The sequence below is a fragment of the Lissotriton helveticus genome, chromosome 2_1 (assembly GCF_964261635.1).
Source record: "Lissotriton helveticus chromosome 2_1, aLisHel1.1, whole genome shotgun sequence".
In the NCBI taxonomy this organism is placed as follows: Eukaryota; Metazoa; Chordata; class Amphibia; order Caudata; family Salamandridae; genus Lissotriton; species Lissotriton helveticus.
The window spans coordinates 1,138,280,639-1,138,303,259 of record NC_136059.1 but is presented as its reverse complement, the minus strand read 5'-3'; the positions used below and the strand labels follow the sequence as shown (position 1 = coordinate 1,138,303,259).

The 22,621-nt window shown below is 44.4% G+C and overlaps 1 protein-coding gene across 6 annotated transcripts in view; it reads right to left on the bottom strand.

Moving 5' to 3' along the window:
- Positions 1-22,621, bottom strand: part of BNC2 (basonuclin zinc finger protein 2) — a 1,233,205-nt gene that overhangs the window by 342,868 nt on the left and 867,716 nt on the right. For 4 of the 6 annotated variants that reach the window (XM_078675980.1, XM_078675981.1, XM_078675978.1 and 1 more), the window contains one exon: positions 5,460-5,666. The exons of the other annotated variants lie outside the window; for them this stretch is intronic. In XM_078675980.1, the coding sequence (XP_078532106.1) occupies positions 5,460-5,666 (207 nt within the window). The remainder of the gene's footprint in view (positions 1-5,459; positions 5,667-22,621) is intronic. 6 annotated transcript variants of the gene reach the window in all.

The following is a 22,621-nucleotide window of genomic DNA, read 5'->3' as shown; positions in this document are numbered from 1 at the left end:
TGTTAGGGTATCAGAGCGCTCTACCTATAGTGAACAGATCATACGTACATGAAAAAAAAGCAAGAAGGCATAAGTAGGAAGCAATAAAAACTGATATAAATACAATATTCCAATTGTCCTTGTAGATTGCTGGGCCAGGGGTAGATCAACATGTAAATAGAAAAGCTGAGTGACTTCAAGGACGCTCCTGAAGGAATCTGTTCATCAGAAGCATTTTTACTTCTCTTTTGAAGGCAGTAGTAGGTGGATTTGGCCTAGTTTCCCATCCCTAAACCCCAAAATGCCTTTACCACACTATACCGCTACCCACCCAAACCCTAAAAAAAACTCTTACCACCCTATACCCCTACCTATTGCTAAACCATAAAAACACCCTTACCACCCTATACTTCTACCCCCTAAACCCTAAAAATACCCTGACCTCCCTTTACTCCTACCCACCCCTAAACATTTAAAACACCCTTACCACCCTATAACTTTACCCAATCCTCAACCCTAATTTATACTTGTGTTTGAGGATATATATATATATATAGATATATTTATATCTATAGATAAATATATATATACACACACATACATACACACATGCTTACCTTAAATACACTACATAGCTTGCATTGTATAGGTATGTGTGGTAAAGGTGTATATGTGGTAAAGGCATTGCGTTGTAAAGGCAATGCATGGTAAACGATGAGTGGTAGAGGCATTGCATGGTAATGACTGCCTTGTAAAGGCTGTTTCCAGTTATGAAGCAACAACAGTGTGATACCACTATGTCTGCATGTATGTTTATGGGCTTTTGGTACCATGCAGCTGGCTTCCATCTTCCATCTTGCTTGTTCAGAGCGCCGTTATTCAATAAATACCTTTGCCCTTCTTCTTGCTGGTAAAGACACTGCAAAACTGCCTTCTGCATTGGCACACACTTGTTTGACTGGTAAATAATTTTTACACAAGACTTAGGCTTGCATTCCTCTGTCTCCATATTGTTAATGTACATAAGTACAAGGGGAACTATCAAAGGCAGAATTAAAATATACGCATATCCTTCAAAGAAGACAGATAAAAGACTAAATTGCCCAAAAAGATCCAATGCATTCACACTTTCCCCTTAGAGGCGAACACACGGGTAACAAAGCAGCACATGTGCAAAAGCCCAGTAAGAGAAGTTCCTTCCAGGCTGGCACACCACTAGCCCCCATCGCACAACTGGGATTAGGTCCCAAGAATTTCCAGTCGCTCACATGTTCTGACCACAAGTCTATCTGCTGTTTACCATGTCAGTGCCAAGAATCCCAACTACTGTTTGGGGCAGATGTTGTCATCTGCAGCAATCCTGTCCCCGCGGAAAATACTTTTCAATACTGCTATCGAGGACCTAGTACTCCCTGTCAGGATTTAACATGGCAAAGATGAAGAAATGTGCAGTAATAGCAGCCCCATTGTCTCCAAAAATGTACAAAAGGCGGAAACTCCATTTGATGATTATGTGTTTTTTAAGAACAGCAAAGAGGGAGTGGCTAGAGGGAGTGGCTGTTTTTGCATGACACTGTGAAAGCAAGTGACCACAAGGACTCCAGGCAAGCTGCTACTAATACAGGCCTTGAGACTGGACAGCACAGCAGATGAAGATCATAACTTTAGCTACCTCAATTAGAAACCTGCAGCATTACTAACCAGAAGATGGTGACCAGATCAGATACTGTTACTTGTTGAAAATATTCTCGAGCATATAAATACAACTTTTACAGATTTGTCAGTGTGGGCAACCCACTGCTTTGCTGGGACCAATAAAACTGCTTTTTTGTTTTTTTACTTATTTTTTACATATAGTGCAAACTCAACCCAAAGGTATTGGAGCGCTCTATATGAGCACCAGTTAAATTATACAAAGTCATACTTTTTTTAATTTTAGGCACAGGAGATTAAGTGATTCGCCAGAATCACAAGATGTTGAGTGATGCCAGGACTCGAACTTGGTTCCTCAGTTACAAAGACGGCAGCTCTGGCCGTAATACCACACCCTCTCCCAATTTTATTTATTCTCTTCATTTTGTCTGCTATCAATGACTGTGCCTTTGCCTTTTTTTATACCTTGGTCACTGCCATGGTGGTCAACATAAGAGGACAGAACGAGGAAACAATTTTCCATAACCTAGTACCATCCTCAGGGAAAAAAGAAATCAAGAACCGAGGACCCAAGATTTGAAATGCTGGGTGTGTTTCCTCCATCTACAAAACATGGCAAACCAGACCTACCCTTGAGAACTTGACTTGGCAACTACAATTCACAGCATGCCACTGCCACCAGTTGTCACAATCAGTTGGACTATAAAAGTCTGTGGCCTCTTTCTAACCAATGATAACGCACAGCAGGAAGGTGACAGGGGCTAGGTGTCGCAGGTGAGTTGTGTGTTGTGTCCAACCATGATAGTAAATGTAAAGCCCTACTACTACTGGACTGCAGTGAGACATTGGAACTTCTTATTCTTGGTTTTCTCCCTGAAGCTTTTACTCCTAGACTGGGGGACCAAGACGGATGAAGGGAAGGCAATATCCAAATGGCTCTGAGGATAGGAGGCTACAGTTCCGGAAAGAAGGCAATGTTCGGGTCGTACAACTATTAGTTCAGCACTCCATGATGTGGCAGTCATTGTGCCCATCTTCACTACTTTAGAGAACAGTAGAATAGGCTTTCCATATTAAACAAGAGATCTGAATAGTGAAGGGAAGGCGTTCGTAATGTACACTGATCACTCACATTTCTTTGAATGGCTCTCAGTGGAAACAAATGTTATATTCTGCCTTATAGTGGACATGAGGCAATCTGACCTTACACTACCTCGATTGCTGCAAAGAATTAAACACACAAAGTCCTACAGTGTCGACAGTGCTGTCCAGCACCTCCATCACTAAAATTCAACAACTACATTATTACTCATTCCATGTTTATTTCCATATTACCTGGGTGGCTATATTTGTCTAAGGAAAGTGCATTCAGTGAGATAATACATTGGAAAACGGTATGCTCGATTCTGCATAAACATTACATAGACCTCCTTACGCTTCTCTAGTTGACCTGTGCTATAATGTTCTGCAGGTCTGCACACTTAAAAAAAACAGGTTATCAGTGGCCTTAGCGTGCTATAGTTTCAGTTCAAATTAAAAAAAAGTCAAAGTGTCTGCCGCCAAGTCACCCTGAGAAGAGACATTGGATTTATTTCGAAACCTTAAGGAAAGAAGTCTTGCAAATTTACACTTACCAACTATGTACAAATGAAGTCGGAAAGCTATGCCAAAGCACACCAACCCAAAGTTTACAAATGAAATAAGGCCTTTCACATCCCACATCCAAAGAAACTACTTTTGAAAGTCACCCTGTGGATTTAAGTCTAAAACATTTTAAATGTCTATTTGCTCTCAGCATTTGAGGTCAGACTGCTTCTTCAGGACAAACAAATGCTGGGCGTTTCACAATATCGCACTTGAAAAAGTGACCTACAGAAATATCAGGATCACAATATCGACCGCAAAATATCGTCATGGCAGAAGTATTAGTGGAAAAACTACACTTACCTTGGCATATAATTTACGAGTGGATAAAGTGGCCATGATGTATTTGTCGGTCGATATTTTAAATGCACACAAAACCGTTAGACAGTACAAACCTGGTGGATTGAAAATGCTTGAATTAACTTGAACCATTGGTAAATAATTGGGAACTTGCCATTTCGTCATTTTTAGCTCGTCTGTACCATTAAATGAAAGGGTCCTCGCACATGCAATTTACCTTGCCAGAAGGAACAGCCCTGTACTGTATGAACTGTTGGGCCACATCCCCTTCAAACGAGAACATAATCTAACCAGTAGGTCTGGCGTGAAGCATGGACCATGTGGGCAGAAGCCTAGGGCCCAGCACTCAGACTAACAACATGACGCCCTACACCACTGCAACACAACCAGGCACATTGTCTTCTTGTGCCCATTGCCGATCAAACTGAGAGAAAGGTGTTTTGTTGCAATTGGGAATAAGGCCCCCTCCCCGGGCCTCACAGCCATAGTGTAGCATGAGGAGGTCAAGGGGAGGTGGCCCCAGTGCAATAATCTAGGCCTGGGCACGATATTCAGCTCCGCTCACTGAGTTTGCGGAGTTGTTCCCACTCCGCGCTCTGCGTAGCGCGTGGGGTTCCAAAAAAGCGGAGCAGAGTTTTTTCCTCGCTCGTGCTCGCCAATGTTAGGTTAGTGAGCCCAAGCAAGGAAAATCTTACTCCAGAACACCTCCCAGCAAGATTTCTCAATATGAGCGTTTGCAAATGGCCTCAACCACTTGTGTTAAGAAACCTTCCGTTCATGTTGAGGATGCTGCTGCTCGAATAGAATATCTATTCGAACAGCAGAAAGAAGCAGCGCCCTCTTGAACTGCGCATGTTGCCGTTCGTGCTGATTTTCCAGCACGGGACAAACACCCGTCACTAAAAATCTGAGCGAACAGTACGATCCAACGCACTCTGCCGCCTGCGGAACTCCGCATAGTGCAGCAGAGAGTTTGGGAACTCCACATGCTGCACCCAGGCCTACTATAGTCCCAGTTGTAAAAAAACATATTCTGCAGGTCTGACCTGCAAGTAGGCCCCTTGCCCTGCTGTCCCGCAGTTTAGTGCCTCATCAGTTTTTACCGATGATGAACCCATATTATAAACAACTCTCACATCTTTAACACTTTATGAGCTGTTTAAGAGGTGTTTATAGGTGGCTGAGAGGGAGGGACTACAGCCTAGGAGGGGTCTGCGAGAAGCAGCTTCTGGAGCAGGGTCATGTATTGAGAAGCAAGCAGTCTTGAATATGTCACACTGTATTCAAATTAGAGGGGCCTTGCACATTCTCTTTCTGCCCGGGGCCCCAAAACTCCTAGAACCACCCCCTACTTACTGTAATATTTTGGTGTTATTGGTCCTCTTTAGTGGAGTGCAGCTTGAGTCCATATGAACAGTTTTCAGGATTAAAGTCTAGGCCTACCTGTGCCACTTCAGGCACCTCAATTACAAAGAAATGTTTGAATCAGTCTGAACCACTGACAATTACTCTAGGCCTCTCCATTCCATCTTTACAATCTCAGCCCAGGTAGATGGAGTCCGCAATGGCCATGCTAAAAAGTAGGGCTCTGTACCACTCTGAGGCAAACCACTTTTATATGCTTCACCACTCACCCAACCCAGATTGGAGGAGTTACCTGACTGCTCACCCAGATCTTTGGAAAGGTGGACTTGAAATGAGCACACATCATTGCAAATAATGCTGCGTCGTCTGACAAGGCAGGTAGAGAGAAGACTGCATAAGAGTCCCTGTCAAACCTTGTGGGTCACAGAAGGTGTTTGCATCATCACAGTGCAACAGGAATGTGGCAGGTGACAGTAGGGTCAATAAAAGGTAGGGGGTGCTACGCATGAAAGTCCTACCGTGCTGAGCCTTGGGCACCCCTCCGCAGTTACCGTTTCTGATGGGCTGACAGCGCAGGGCGGGTCGGTGGAAGTCGTCTGCGAGAGCTGTGCAGCAAGAACCGGCTGCTGGCCCAGCAAGGCAGGGAGAGAGCGATCATGGCGCAGTACGGGGCTGGGGTGGGAAGGCCCAATTAGGACGGGAGGCATGTGAAGTGGAGGAAGCTCCTGAAGGAAACACAGAAAGCAAAACAAAAAAAAAAGAATAAAAATTAAAATTGTGTCTCGCCGCCATCTGTAAATTTTTCAGAGACGCTGAGGCGCAATGCACAACAAATATCCCTATATTTGTCTTATAAGATTGGGATGCTACTGGAATCTAGGAGTTAGCCAAAGTGATTTTTTTCACTGGTAGAAAACCAGTGACATCCACATTATGGGCTTTCCGCTGCCAGTTTACCACATTCACAATCAAACATTCACCATTACCAGGAACAGGGAGGCAAGAACAGCAAGGCAGATCTGACTAAGTTATTAAATTGGCGAACAAAAAAAAACTGTGTATGTGCCCCGGGTGCAAAATGGAAAACCTGGTCAAAAGAACAGAGCAATACAAAAAATCACATGCTCGAAGAAAACATAACAATTTTCAATGCCTCGCCAGAAGCGCTTATGTGCACAATACATTAAAAAAATAGTAGTCAAGATAGTTTGATTCCGAACTAGTCGGAGATGCAAGCACATGGGCCAAACACTGCACTAGCTATCTCTGATCTATTCAGTACATCTAACAAAGCATCTTGAGCCCATCCAAAGATGCATCAGAGGGTTACCTAGGTGCAAAAAAAGAATCTTAGAATTCAAATGACATATCCAGGCCCTTGGAACGAGTGCCAGAGGATATCTGCTGCCCGGGAGGAATTAAGGCTATGTGAAATCAGCCCTATGAACAGATTTTCTGCAATGTTAACTTTAGAAAATGGGAGTTCACATGGGAGGGGCAGCAATTGGGATTGTTGGAAAAAACCTAGTCAAGACTATTTTAGTATTCTATATACGCCTCAACTCACTGTCCAATTCTAAATGCATACGTAAACAAAACAAAGTTGACGCATGCATTTGAAGTTGGGGAGTTGTTTGTCATTCCACAAAATGTTAGTGCAGCTACAGAAATTCTAGTTTTAATCCCATATCACGAAGATTTAAACAGTCTTGGGACTTGCCCCCAAGTCTACTGGAGGCCGGATTAAACAGATGTAACAACACAACCATTCCAGCATCAACGTGTGCAAATTATACATGAAGTCCCATCAGTTGTACCACACAGACCAACTTAATAAGGTTACTACCGGTTTGCTAGAGCTTACTTAAGAGAAGCAGTAAAATGGAATAACATACAAGTACATGCGGTGTCCTGCAATTGCACATGAGAGAGTTCCATTAGCAGACACAGATGTGGACATCTGCAGTGCTAATGACGACCTCGACGCGGCTTGAGATACTTCGGACGGGACCTCTTTCTAAGCCTTGTTTCCCAAACGCATCAAGCGCTTAGTTGCTCCAGCTGTAACGTAGCGCTACGCGTGAACACACAGGGAAACATTCCCACTCACTGGCTATTCTATCTGCGGGCTGTCTGCTAAGCTCACTGACAAACCGTCGCCAGGAAAGGAATGCAAATGAATCAAACAAATAAATAGAGGAAAGAAAGCATGCAGGAATGAGGGAGTGGAGCTGGTATCATACGGTACCATGAGCCTCCGGTCGCCCGGCCAGTGGTGCGGAGTTAAGAGCTCACTCCCTCCCGCCCGCCTCGGCAGCAGACAGCAGGCATGGGAGGCGCGCGGGGGAGCGCGGGGCAGCTCTGGCAGCCTCCCCGGCCGGGCTCGGGCGCGCGGCTCTCCTCCCCTGGCTCCGCGCGCTGCAGCCCGTGTCTGCTCATACTCAGCCCGCCGCAGCCCTCCTCGGCGAGTGACTGTCACCGCGGCTCGGCTCCAGGCTTTTCCAAAAGGGAAGTGTCCTTCTCGGACCTCCCCCCTCCACTCCCTTTCCCTCCTGCACACACAGACGCCCCCCCCCCCCCCCCCCCCCCCAGGGCAGGACGCACTTGTGGCCATAAAACATTCATGGGACTCGGGATTCTAATACAATGCCATTCCCCTGGTTTAACCTGAAAGGAATGCACTAGTCACAACAGACTACATCATCCTGCCACAGAGCCCTGCCAAGGAGCCGCGCTTTTTTGGCCGAGTCCCGGCCAGCTCTGACGGGAAAAGTGTGCAGCGTCCTGCGCGCGCCGAGCGCCGAGAGGCCACAGCCCTCCCCTGGTGGCGCGAGGCAGCACCCTGGACGCAGCCCGACGCCCGCCCCACCAGCCCGGCCCGGCGCTGTCACAGCCTTGTGTGCGGTGCCTGCGGGCTCCTCACGCACCCGCTTTGCCGCTGCATAAAACTGGTTCGTTGCCAAGAATTTCGAAGTAAAGAAAAGTTGTATCATTGAAAGGTTTTGAGCTGTGTGTGTCTGTCTGCAAATGCCCCCTTCATTAAAAGTCTTCATTGATGCCGCCACTGCTCCAAGGCCCCGAGGGAACTGAAGCACAGGACAGATGGCTAGTCTCTGTCAACTGGAAATCCGCACCTCTGCTTCCAATGAGCTCTATGGAACCTTTAACAAAAAAAGAAAGATTTTTACCTTCAAGACACATCCTCTCTGACGCTTCTCGCATGGGAATGCGTTTCCTTAAACCTTAAATGTGACTGCGGAGATTCCACAGGACAAATCAAGGACGGATACAAAAGTCTGGTTTGTATCTTGGGAGTCACAAAAAACTGGATTGCGTTAGCAGACAACATCCAAAGTGGGTGGCCCCGAGATACACAGTTAAAGGAAGTCCTTATCCGTGTGTGTTGTGCGTCTTCACTAGTGTGATGTGACAACACACCCGTTCTTTTTGCAAAGAAAGAGAAAGGTCCAGAATGGCCAAACGATATCACATCGAGGAGTGCCTCACTTTGCTCTCTTATGCTTCTCTTTTCTCTGATGTCACTAATTGCAAATCAGCAATGCGCTGAAAAATTACAACTTCAGTTTCTGTGCGTTAGTACCCTATCCCTGGCAGTTTCTTTAATGCCCCTCATATTTCCGATTTCGAGCGCCAAGAGGCCCGCAGGTGAACGATTCACTTTGTAAACAAAATGGTTAGGTCTGAAGGGTGTATATAGCGTGAAATCCAGACAGGCTGGAGTCCAGCCAATAGGCCTCGTGAAACTTTGCATCCTGCTCTATGCATACCTCTGAGAGTTTCCACCGTCAGCTTCCTTCACTATTGCCCCAACTGTAAGAATGTCATCATGTACTAACAAATGAAGGTCACACAGTTTTTAGGAGGGAAATAGTTGTCATATATTTTGTTCCTTCTTTTCAGAACCATATTAAACTATTTAGTAGCGTATACCCGACCACGCAATCCCGTTCTGGTGGCAGTGTACCCCAATATGACGTGGGGGTAGGGCTTCAGGGGCTATCAGATTTAGTAATGTCCATGATATATTTTCAGTGGCTTTTTCCTACTGCCAGACCTTGTGGGGAACACCAAAGAGGGGCGGGGCTTGTCCTGTTCTTTGTCACCCCGCAGGCAAGGTGTATGCCAGAAGCCAATCATCACATGGCGCATGCAAGAAGTTCTTCTGAGTAAGATATAGCATTTGTTCGGGAAACAAGTTGTGCCGAAACAAAAGTGCAGCCAACTCCTATCCAGGATCGTCCTCTTCAAACATTCCACACCCTCACCTCACATTCTATACCACCTCGTACATTCCTACACTCACACAAATCTTATAAAACATTTTCAACATACAAAACCCACTAAACTCAGGTCCGCAGGATTACGCAATACCACAGTGTACATCCACCATCTGCCAAAAGCAGCAGTGTTGAGTAAAGTGGTTATTGCTCTTGGAGTGGGAAGGCAGCCTGTATCACCACAGACAATCCCTGCACGTGTGTCTGATGTTTAATCTTCTCTGGTTGCTCGGTAAAAGGAAACCAGGGTGTACTCTGAGGTAAAATCAGACTACCTATCTGAATTTACATGCTGGTTCCTGATAGTATACAACACTTACTAATTACTAGAGACTCACAACCAATAGATTATTTATGATTTCCAAATTGTTGGAAGGTTGCTACTTTATAAACTGTTTGTAAATAATTAATCAGTACTGATTTATTCGACTGTTTTTATAGTATAGGTTGTTGTGTATTGGGGCATTCTCTCTTTTGTACCCGTGTGCTATCCCGCTATTGATGTAATACCGATGTCTGATTTTTGTTTTGTACTAATTTTATGCTTATCTTTTATGGCAAACTGCCGAAATAAAGATTAACGAACGAACGCTACTTTATGGACAAAATGGAAATTGATTCTTTAGGTCAAAATCTGGCCTTAGCAAGAAAGAGGCACACAAACCCCCCAACCAAAAAACTGTCTATATGGAGGCAAATGTACCGCAGTTTAGGCTCTAACATAGATTTCCGATGAGTAAGTTGTCAATTGACACAAACAAAAACATTAAGAAGAAAAATAATATTTGGATTTGGTCAAACTTATGACCATGCAAGCTGCTAAAATGGATTTTTCAATTCTTCTACAGTTAGTACTATTAGTCTGAAGTCTACTGACATTTCAGTATTTGTAGAGAACCAGAGCTTTATCAATGGATTTAATGACTTTGTGTAACCCATAATAAACACGAAAAAAAGACTAAATGGTGGCATGCTTCTCCAAGACATTCTGTTAATGTCAGGATTTGAACATAACATGCATGCCCCCACAGCTTGTTCCCTACCTGAAATTCCATGGTAGCACATCACTCCACTGACAATCCCTGGATTGGCCGCCCCAGGGAATAAGGAACCAGGACCAGTTAGACACAATGCATCGACAGAAGCAGAGCAGAAGACCTTTAAGAAATGAGCCAAGAGGAAACTGACAGCCATGATGTTCTAGCACTTTGCTGTGCAACAACTGCTGCTCCTGTCCTCTTGGACTGTGCCTCAACACTGTGCACAAGACAAACACTGTTAGGAAGAGTTTGGTCAAATATGGATGGAAGGAGACATCAGACTGACAGCTGGAAACATGGATCTAGGGGCCAGCATAAGCTTAGACCTCATGTTTATTCACCTTTCCTTATTCCCATTGACAGAATCAAGGATACTCACATGCCTGGTGAATTTGAGTTCTTGGTCTCACAGCTTCTTTTCCTATCTTTAACAACTAGTCCAAGCAAAATACATAGCAAAAGTATTATTTACTATTCATAGACATCAGAAAAAGATGCCGCTAAGCGTTTTAATTACAGTAATAGGTGTTGAATTTGTCACAATCGAGACATGGTCTCTTAATTACCAGTTGCTTTAGCAGAGAAATAATCTTTCCAGGCACTTCTATTTTCTGAAAACATCTGAGTTTCTTACTTGAATGCAAGATTGATGGATCCTTACCAGAACCTGGTATTATGGCATGCATTGGTTGATGGAGGATGGTAGATTCTAAGAGAATGATCTAAAGCTACGATCGACCATCACAATATTCTGACACTGATATCTTGAGATATTTCTGCAAAAGAAAAACTGGCTTTGTTCAGTAACGCTCGTGGAATAATTAAGCATTCATTTATTTTGTATCAGACTATGAAATGATCTCCAAACCTCAGACCTGGCAACAAATAATAAAGCCTCAGGGATCAAACTTCAAGATATTTTCCAGTAGTCGACGTCACATTATATTAGCCCAACTTTATAGTCTCTCAAGCAGCCTAATTATCATCTTGCATCTTTCTTTGTACTTTTATTTAACTTCCGTTTTCAGTGTTCTTCCAGCAGCACGCCCGAGGCCCAGCTTTTTACTTTTCATGTGCGCATTGGTAGGGTCTGAAGACTGCCAGCAAACATTGCAGCTGTCATGTTACAGTGGTACACCACATGCAGATAGAGAGCCTATTTCCCTGGTTCCATTTATAGAATTCATACTAACCAACTCAAAATGTAGCTCCTCATATGCCATTGTTGAAAGATGTATGCATAGTTGTAGTTTGGTACACAGAATAGGGAATATTGTTATACGATAATATCGTAGCTAAAATATGGAGTTAAAAAATCGAAAAGTAAGTGTATATAAAGAAGAATGGATGTGGAGTTAGGTATAGAAAATCTACACATACCTAGCTATCGCTATTTTTATCTTCCATATTACGCCCATGATAGTAAGATACAACAACACTCCTTTCTCAGTGTTCAGGACTCACACCATATGCATGCATTGGTATTTCTATAGCACTCTTCAAGACTGTGTACAACAGAGATGGAATGAGAGCAGGAGCAGCTTATTGTTGCTGGGCCAGTGAGCTGAAAAGGCCTTTTCAATGCCCACAGTGCTGGTTCTGTAGCACTGTTTCAAATTGCAGATGCAAGAGTGAAATCCTGATGTGTGGATGAATGTGTGCACGTTACAGGGGTTACATAACCAAAGGGGTGTGCTACAGCACTTTAAAGGGCAAGATTATGGAAATACCCCGTGACGCTACAGGAGTTTGAACCAGCTTTTTCGCACCTCTGGGCACTGCTGTATTACAGAAGAAACTGCAGACACGTAAGTGATAGCTACAGCTGTAATGCACATTGAACAGGTGCCTATTTCAGGCCTGTGAGATTTCAGGTAGTGTTCCTCTATTTGAATGTGGGTGGAGAGTCTACTCAGTACAACAACAGTCTATGGAAGCACTTTGGTACACAGAGGTACTGTTGGAGAAGAGATTCACTTAAACTCACTGCATAGGTTTTCATGAATAGCAAGAACCATAAATCTTACAAAGCAGGAAGACACGACTGCCCCAAAAATAATGTGGAGAACAGAAACCACTTCAACAATAATATTTTGGTGATTTTTTTCTCCATTTACTTTATGTTTTAAGGAAGCCTAGATTGCAAGCCGAACCCTGCAGGGTGTTTTTTTCGGAATGCACTATTGCAAGCAGCCAATAATATTTTTTGAAAAATTGAGGCCAAATCGTCTTGACCACAAATTACCAAATATTTTGACAAGTGCTCAATCACATTTTCAGAGTGTGGCTTACGATTTAGAGCATTATTGCTCTGCAGCAACAAACCGTGTGTGTGTTAGGTATGCTTTCAGTGGTAAATGTACGGAGGAGCCCTCCGCCTGTCGAGCTATGACAGTAGTTCCTAGCTTCCTCTCCCTTTGCTTGCATGATTTTTCTTCTGCACTGCAAGGCCAACCCAGCCCAGAACTTGACGTGAGGCATTGTATTCAGAAGGTCTGCCTCACCACAGACCACCGACTCCGTGCAGCCAAGAAGGACACAATGTACTCACCCCAGTCTCAGTTTTTAATCTTCTCAGTGGTTTAAATCACTCGTTTAACCCCCCTAGAAGGTTTAAAAAAAAACTCTCCTCCTTTTTTTGTAGGAATCATTAGTATTGTCTCTCGGTTGCCTCGCCCCTTCATCTCTAGCCGGCCATGCTAATTCTAGGCAGAGGTCCAGCCTTTGAGCAACCCAGGAATTTATGTCCTTTGGAAAGGCCTGCCTGCGGTTGCTGAAACAACAGTTGTTAAAATGAAATGTCGCATTGTCAAACAAGAAAAATAAATGAAATCAAAACAAAATCACTGTTCAATTAATGAGAGATCAGCACTCGTGATGAAGAACCAAGGAAGAAAAAAAAAAAAAGAGTCCTGCTGAAAAACAAGAAGCTTATGTTGTGGGCAGATGAAGTTAGTCCAAAACATGCAAGCGACGGCTGCACACCACACAAAAGGCAGCACTCGTGCCTGAACAAATGCAGTGCCACGGAGTGCTACGTGGAAGCAACACCCTTTCAGAGATACCGCACAATCTTTCCCAGGAAAACCGAGGAGAGGAACAGTGCTGCAAGACCACAAAATGTTGGTGCTCAGCCAAGGTTTGCCCATCTAGATGAATGCCTCTAGGTAACTTCTTATTGAGGAAGCAACCTCTTTTAGTGCCTAATGAAGAGGAGTACGTAAGTGCCTGTTTCTTTGTTAAGAAAAATCAGCTTTATAACAATAGGTGTTTGATACTAGCCAATGGTGCGTCTCACCAAGACCAAAGCGTGCTTCGAAGATCTGTGTGAGACAAGCGGTATCGAATTTAACAAAAGAACTGTCTTAGAAGGTTAAGATGTATATCGCGAAGAAGGGTGCTAGCAGAATTTCATGCTGTAATCACAGAAGCAGGAGATAATCTGTATGGAAAACCTTATAATTAAAAGCACTATTACTCGTGTAACAGATTCTTCTTAATGGTTCACTTGCACACACACTTGAATGCACAGCTCAGCGAGCAGCAGAAAATCTGTGCACAGATTGTGAAATAGATTATGTCTACTAACTCACATCTATAATAAACTTAGGGAAAACTATCACTACATCTAGAAATGCAACCTTAAATCTGCCCTTTACGCACCTTCCTTCCTTCCTCAGCCTGGCTGTGATCGATAGCCCTTCAGCCAAAATCCATAAAAAAAAAAACACAGGCAAAGCCAATAAGTGTGGCTTTACGTGTGTGAACGTGTTTGGTAATAATTTAGCAACTTCACATTAGAAAGAAATCTCATAATAAAATAACTTAATGGCAGTCGTGGCCGGCATGACTCGCGGGGTTGGGATCGCATGGGGGTGAAAGTTAATAAAAAAAAATAAAATAAACGTACCTTCCCGGGTCCTGCAGGGTCTCAGCTCCTGCCCGGGTTCCACGGAACAAGAAGCAGGCAGCCTCCCTCCCCTCCGTTAAGCCAATAACAACGCTCTGCAATGGCAGCATTATGATTGGCTGGGACGCCGACCACACAGGCGTCTATGGGAAGGCCATTTTCTCTATGTAGGCTGCATGGAACCTACATGGAGAAAAGGGAGAGTGCGCATGACTGGTTTGGGCGGTCCCAGAGGGCCGACCAAACAGTCAGGGCCCACAGCATTGGGCTAGCCACTCCTCCCCTTTCCTCAAGCAGGCCCGCCACCAACCAAACCCTTCTGCTTTCTCGCAGTGCGAGAAGCAGAAACATGAAATGGTATTTATAATACCATTTTATGTTTTTGCTTCTCGCACTGCGGGAAAGCAGTGAGGCGACGCTGCTCCGCCCATATGGAGGAGCCGCTCCTGCTTATTAGGTTACAAAATATGGAAACTGGGAGTAGGGCCACTTTGCCAAAAGGAATGCATCAGTAGACTTAAACCGTATCCTCAAATAAGAGTGCTATAAGTGATAGTGAGGAACTTAAAAGCTATAGAAAGAGAACTATTAACCAGTAATACTTTTGACAAAGAGGTAGTTATCAGTGGCTTACTTAAGAAACCCTATATGCATGCACATTTTTACATTGTGAATCAGAACAACATGAAAATCTGCATGCTACCATGACAGCAAAGAAAACAAGCATTAGAAATGCAATCGGGCTCGGATTTATTTGAGTTTGAGCTAATGGCATTGTAAATGCCAATGTATTGTTGCTATGTGTTATGGAGTGTGTTCATGTGGTGTGTACTGCCAGTGATCTCCTTGTGAGTGTGAGAATATTGCACCGTTACTGCCTGTGATGTCCTTCTTGTGAGTGTGAGGAGCTTGCACCTCTGCTGCCTGTGGTCTCCTTGTGAGTGCAAGAAGATTGCACTGCTGCTGCCTGTGATGTCGTTCTTGTGAGTGTGAGAAGCTTGCAACACTGCTGCTTGTGATGTCCTTGTGAGTGGGAGAAGCTTGCACCTCAGCTGCCTGTGGTCTCCTTGTGAGTGTAAGAAGCTTGCACAGCTGCTGCCTGTGATGTCCTTCGTGCGAGTGTGAGAAGCTTGCACCGCTGCTGCCTGTGAGTATGAGAAAGATTGCATTGAGCATCTCTGTGCTGTGCCTGTTCTTTGTAAGGGACTCTTGCTCTGTTGCTGCTGCTGCCTTGGCACAGTACCTGCTGTGAGTGTGTAAGGGAAGCTTGCACCACTGCTGCTTGTGATGTCGTTCTTGCGAGTGTGAGAAGCTTGCACCTCTGCTGCCTGTGGCCTCCTTGTGAGTGTAAGAAGCTTGCACTGCTGCTGCCTGTGATGTCGTTCTTGTGAGTATGAGAAGCTTGCACCGCTGCTGCTTGTGATGTCCTTCTTGTGAGTGTGAGAAACTTGCACCGCTGCTGCCTGTGAGTATGAGAAGATTGCATTGTGCATCTCTGTGCTGTTCCTGTTCTTTGTAAGGGACTCTACTCACTACTCTAGTCACTACTCTGCACTCACTACTCTACTCACTACTCTACTCACTACTCACTACTCTACTCACTACTCTACTGACTACTCTACTCACTAGTCTACTCACTACTCACTACTCTGCACTCACTACTCACTACTCACTACTCTCCACTCACTACTCTACTCACTACTCTACTCACTACTCATTACTCTGCACTCACTACTTTACTCACTACTCTACTCTACTCACCTCACTACTCTACTCACTACTCTACTCACTACTAACTACTCAACTCACTACTCTACTCACTACTCTGCACTCACTACTCACCTCACTACACTACTCACTACTCTCTTCTCACTACTCACTACTCTGCACTCACTACTTTACTCACTACTCTACTCTACTCACCTCACTACTCTACTCACTACTCACTACTCTGCACTCACTACTCACTACTCACCTCACTACTCTATTCACTACTCACTACTCTACTCACTACTCACTACTCTACTCACTACTCTACTCACTACTCTACTCACTACTCACTACTCTACTCACTACTCTGCACTCACAACTCACTACTCTAGTCACTACTCTGCACTCACTACTCACTACTCTACTCACTTCTCACTACCCTACTCACTACTCTGCACTCACTACTCACTACTCTACTCACTACTCACTACTCTACTCTCTACTCTACTACTCTACTCACTACTCTACTCTCTACTCTACTCACTACTCTACTCACTACTCTACTCACTACTCTACTCACTACTCTACTCACTACTCTACTCACTACTCACTACTCTACACACTACTCTGCACTCACATCTCACATCTCACAACACTTACGACTTGAAAGCGCTGCAACAAAAGATGTTACAGTTAACCAATGAATTGGTACGCAGTTTACATACATAGGAAGGATGGACATTTACGTTGGCTTTGCTTGTTCTTCCTATCAAAACCGATGTTCGCAGCAAGAGTTTAACTCAGTGAGACATCTTGCTGTACATTATGCGTGTTAGTGCTTACAAACTACTGTATTCAAACTACGTTTTGTAGTGTTCTGCTCTGCAGTGCCCTGTATGACCTCTGAGCCCTCCATTGCCATTTGACCCGCACTAAAGTGCACAGGTGCACATCCCCTCCCTGGCCCAGGGCCTGGGTTATTGCCCTGTGTCCTTTATGTGCTGCGTACAAGTGCCTAGATCTGCTTGCGTCCGTTCTGCCGTGCCATGAATAGGCGCTGGAAGGAAGCGTGTCACCTCTACATTCATTGTGTAACAGTTTGTTCTAGCCTAGGCAGCAGTGTAGCTCACTGTATGTCTTGTGCTGTGTCATGCTGCACTGCATTCTGCAGCATTGTCTCCCATCTCATTGTCTCGCCTAGCCGGCTTTTCAAATTTTCGTTATCCATTTGTTGTTGAAAGTGATTCTCCCCGCCAAACCTCACAGGTTATTTGTTCGTCGCTGCATATTTGTTCTAGTGCGGAGAAGGGATGTTCTTGTGCAAGATCCTTGTCGATAACACCTACATCCGGTCTTCGTCCGGCTTTCCAGTTCTGCATCTGCAGTCAATGCTATTGGTCTTTGTCTGTCTTTTAGTTTTCCCAACTCTACTTTAATGATAATCAGCATTTCATCTCGCCACCGTTAGAAACATAGTTGGTCTCGTTCATTATGCAAATATCCAGTTTTCTGTGTTTCATGCAGCCGCAGCCCGGTCAGCTTGGCCTACCCCAGGTGACAGGAGAGGGGGGGGGGGGGAGGGGGAGGATGGAGGGGGGTTGAGGGGGGAGGAGGGGGGGGGAACTGGAGCACTCTCAACCCAATGGGCTTTGCATTATTTCTTTGGTGTTTTTTTAGCTGATCTGAGCCATAGTTTTCATCCGTTTATAGTGCCTGGTGCGTTTCTCAGTGATAAGATTTGTTGTAGTTATTAGTTTTCACAGGTGCTCGGTGTGAGCTGCTATAACGCATATTTACGTGCTCCGACTTAAAGCATTTTTTCCTTGTAATCCCCTCTAGAAATGTCCTGGCCTTTTTGACATAATCCGCGAACTCCTTTTGGCCCGTGTTTTGGCAAGATAAGAGTGTTCCTGCTCGAAATAGTGTGTTATAAGAATACATAATCCTTGTATCCCACCTTCTTAAAGATTGATGGAGTTTTGGCAGCGCAAATCACGAACAGCTTGGATCCGTGTGCTGTTTTGTGTTTACACAGGCGCTCCTCGCATTGTGATGCTTTACAATTTCAGCTTGGCAAACCGGTGCAGACTAGAGCGCCTCGCAGTTCGGTGCTTCTGCTGCCGCTGCCCTGCGCGTGCCCATTACCCAGTGCGGATGGGCTCGGGGGCCATACGGGAGCACAGCGGCGCTGCTGCTGCCACTTGCACGTCCCCATAAACTGCAGAGAGCACCGCAGCACATCTACTGCTCCTGGCACGTGCCCATAAACTACAGACTAAATCAGGCGGGGAGACGGGGGGTGAGCCAGAGAGCGGCAGAGCAGCTCCCCGGGCCGGCAGGAAGGAGCCGCACACGGCGTCTATGCTTGTGTGCACGTGAGGAGGACGCGCGCCAGACAAACACACTGCTAGATGGTGAACGCGCGCACACCATCTGGAATGCATTACACGGCCACCCTGACAGCTCCTAATTATAATTAATGTACTTCTTTGCGCGAGCACGAACGAAATATGCCCAAAATGGCGGAACAAAACTACATTTACCCTATCACTTCAAGCCTATTAAAACGACAACACAACGAAGACGAATCACTGGCCAGATGACAGAAAACGCTAAGGAATGTGTGGAATTTGTCTCGGCCAAAGCCCTAGGAGATACTTCTTTTTTTTCTTCTTTAACATTAGTTCTCTAACTCCTCCCACTTTCAGTGGGGAGGAGTCCGAGCCCTAAAAAGTGCTCAGACAATGGTGATTGATTAGCACTGTGCCTTTATGATAGGCTAATAACACATGCTTCCTAAACAAAAAAAAAGTAATAAACCAGCAATAAAAATGTCATCATGTCAGAAAATTACTGTTAGACTCTGCCATTTCTGGCTGGCTAGGACGCATCAAAACCAGGCGGAATCCACTGTCCTAAATAGGATGAGAACGATACACTTGTCCAATAACCGGTGCTCAGCCTTGGATAGCTTGGCACAGAGCAGTCAGGCTTATCCGCAGGGTCAAAATGTAAAGTATTGGCACAACCCCGACCTCGCTACACACTGTGTGCGCCACAAAAAGACTCCTCACCGTATGTATAAAACACTGGCATTTGTTTCACACAAGCATTGAATTCAAAATGACATACACATTGGATATATACTTTACAGTTATATGTAATGGTCAAACTCTTCCATTAGCAGCAGAAAGGCATGAACATATATGTACTAGTCATAGGTATTCACTTGCCACGTTATTCCCTTAGCCTCGTAACAAAAACCTATGTGCGTACCTCCCCGAGGTGTTTACAATCCTTGCAATCCTCCCACATCAAAAGTGTCAGAAACATATATGCAGGCTGGTCTATAGGCACAGTGTCCACATCTAGATTGTTAGAGTTTAGATGTCAGAGCTATTTAGCTGGGGCATATAAAACTTTGGAATTTATGCCTCTTGGTTGTTTTTCTTCCTTTTTTTCACACACTAGAGCGGGGCCTCATATTCCCGAGCGGTTGCCGGGTGAGGTGAGGTCTTCTCCCACGCAATGCGGGGTGAGTATTGCAGAGAGGTTATTTATTTCTGTGACAAAGCTAGTATGCTTATGAACAAGCTAAGTATAATATACTTGTGCTAGTATGTTGTCTGTACAGTTTCTTTGTAAATAACTGGATATACATGTAAATATGTGTTTATTTTTGATACTTTTTTCAACAGGATAAGGACAAATTTACTTCTTCCAGAGCACATTGGGGCTCCAAGTTCCTGGTAGATATTAGTATTTCAAACACTATCTTTGCACATTTCACGGTTTTATGTTGCAGTAGCTTATTATCATCAAGGTCCTGACGAAAGCCGGATAGATTTCCAGTTGGCTGAAACATGTTGACCGTCCTGCACAGCACCATAGTGTAGTTATACGTTTAGGCTACCTGGCGTGGTTTTAACTTTGACACTTAGACAATCCTCATTAAACATATTTTTTGTCTAAGTCGTTAATTTTATTTTCACTTCACTTTAGCACTGCACTACACACCTTTAGCTTTACCTTCTGATCAACACTCTGGCTAGAGTTTCTATTCCTCATCCATATCCGCACCGTCATCTGATGGTTTGGGCGGCTGGTTGGATGGATTAACAATTCCCACATGATGAGATTCCGCCAGAAGGGTGGGCTGATGGGAAAATCTCAGCCAGTTGTAACTCATTCACTTTTTGTATGTGTCCTGTGGTTTCTCAGTTACTAGTACAGCAACACACATTCAGGACCGGTAATTTCTGTTTAGTATGATGTGTCTTCTCAGAAATGCACAGCTATAGCTGTCCCCCCATCACCCAGATGTGGATTGGAGCCAGGCTGACAGATACACAGCGCCATGAACACAGAAATGCCCACCTTCCCAAAGGGGTATTTCCACTTTAGTAATGTCCAACCCACTCCCACCTCCGGAGAGGATTTACCATTACTAACTCATTGATATCAAACACCATACTGTCACTCTTCTGCATGTAGGAAATACAACTCAATAGCCTTTCCACAGATCCCTCATATCAATCCAATGCGAGAAGCAGTCCCTACCATACTGAACACACCACCCAGTGTCATTTGGTGCCTTGCATGTAACGTACACGCCTTACATCTTCGCAACACCGCACCCTGTCCCTAGGGAGTACTCTTATGTAGCGAGAGACATGCAGAACCTTGGCATGTAGCTTTTTAAATGCCAAGACAAGTAACAATAACCTGCAGACACAGGTCCCACCAGGGTAAACTTGTGGCAGGTTTGAAGAGCTACCTCAGTGAGTGGCACAACAAGTGCTACAGGCCCACGGAGCAGCATTTGAGTTATATGCACTAGACAAGGGGCTTACAGCTAACTGAAATCAGTCAATCATGTATACACCAATCACCAGTATGTTTATGACAAGCACAGCGCTTTGTCATTGAATGGCAGTTTTAAAAGCGCTCAAAGTCCTAATGCTATATCATAGATCAGCATAAAACCGCGAGGGACAAACGCAAAAACTCGAGAGAAAGCACTCTAGAAAGGGCCATTTTCAACAAATACAATCCCCAAAGAACACACAAAGGCTCTCAAATAAAAGCTACATCTTATGTCACATCTGCAGTCTCACAAAATGACTACTTAATCCCATATTACCAAACCGAACACAAATGAGACAATGTAACCCTCCATTAAATGCCAAGGGCTTAATGGACAGCCAATCCAAGTAATGCCAAAGCATAACACCTGAGAGTCAATCGCTAAAGGGGTTACATGAAGTATCCCAACAAATAAAGCTGCCTACAGCGAGACCTAAAAATTGCCTTTTTGGCTTGTTCATAAAATTATGAATAGTATTTCATGTTGTGTTAAATGTATTCCGAAAGTGCACGTACATACACCAGATGTACTCAAAACACGGAGATAATTTGCCTACCTATTTAGTGAGTGTAAAGCCAAGTTTTTAATCACTTGCAAAAGTTAAAGAGACATGTTTTAGCTGGAGTGAAGGGTACAGGAAGTTCCATACCTTAGGAGTCACCACGGAGAAATGTTTGCCTCCTACTTATACTTGTCTCGCAAGAGGGACTATTTGGAGATATTAACTTGCCAACCTTTCCCACTAAGTGGGGAGTAAACCGCTGGGATATCTGGGCCAAGAAATAAGGTGTGTTCACACAATATAACTTATGAGACAAAACCACTGACTTCAAAAGCATAATTTTCCTATCTGCCAGCCAATATAGGCAGCAACACAGGCTCATTTCTTTACAACCCCGTTCAACTGCCCAGCAGTGTCCTGATCTGATTATAGTTCGTGTAAGGTTGAGTCGTGTGCAATCAGGGAAATGCTGTTTACGCAATATTCAATGGATGTGCCCAAGTATTTACCACCATTATATGGAAATTCGAAATATTACGTCACCCCTAAAAAAATGTATTGTATCGTGATTAGTGGCGGTTGTCATGTGTGCAAACAATAAAAGTGTGTTTATCAAAAAAAGATAAGGTGGCCAGTGTAATTTTGTTTTTGTTTTACTGCTGTAGGGCTTCTGTAGTTGATCAGCCAGTGCCAGGTAAAAGATGTGTTAGTACAAATGGCTATGTATATATGTCAGGACTCCATTCACCCAAAGCGATCAACGCAGGACATATTTTGTGTTAGGTGTACAAGGCTCGCCATGCAACAGACCTGGGTTAGTGTTGGGAATGAAAAGTTTTGAGTGCAGAGCCAGAAGGTGACATCAACAGGAAATTCGAGGACTAGCACAGCTGAGTAACCTAAGGGATAGCTCCACCGCTGGCTGAGGTCTACTGAAAGTTGAGTCTGGCCTTCCCCGGTGCTACCCCTGCTACATACATCAATATGCATAGCACAAAGCCTCCAGGAAAGAAAATCTGCTGCACTTATAGCTCTGCTTTTCTGTGGTAAGAGAACTCTGTCTTGAGCGTTTACTATGGAAATCTATGGGACTGGTTGAAATCTCGATATAGTTGACTCAGATATTCATCCTTACGAGGTCACTAAAGTAAGTACCATTAAGTCAGGTGATAATATCCCCTACCATTCAGCCATAAGGTTCTTCAGTTTCTTGGGAAGTTCATGTGATTGCCCTAAAGGTTAACTATTTCAGAGGCTAAAAGAGCTGGGGTAATGTCAGCACAATGATGTGCAGTGCTAAACGTAACCACAACTGTTTAGGGCTTCAGGACTCCCTGAAAGGATGGCGTGCTT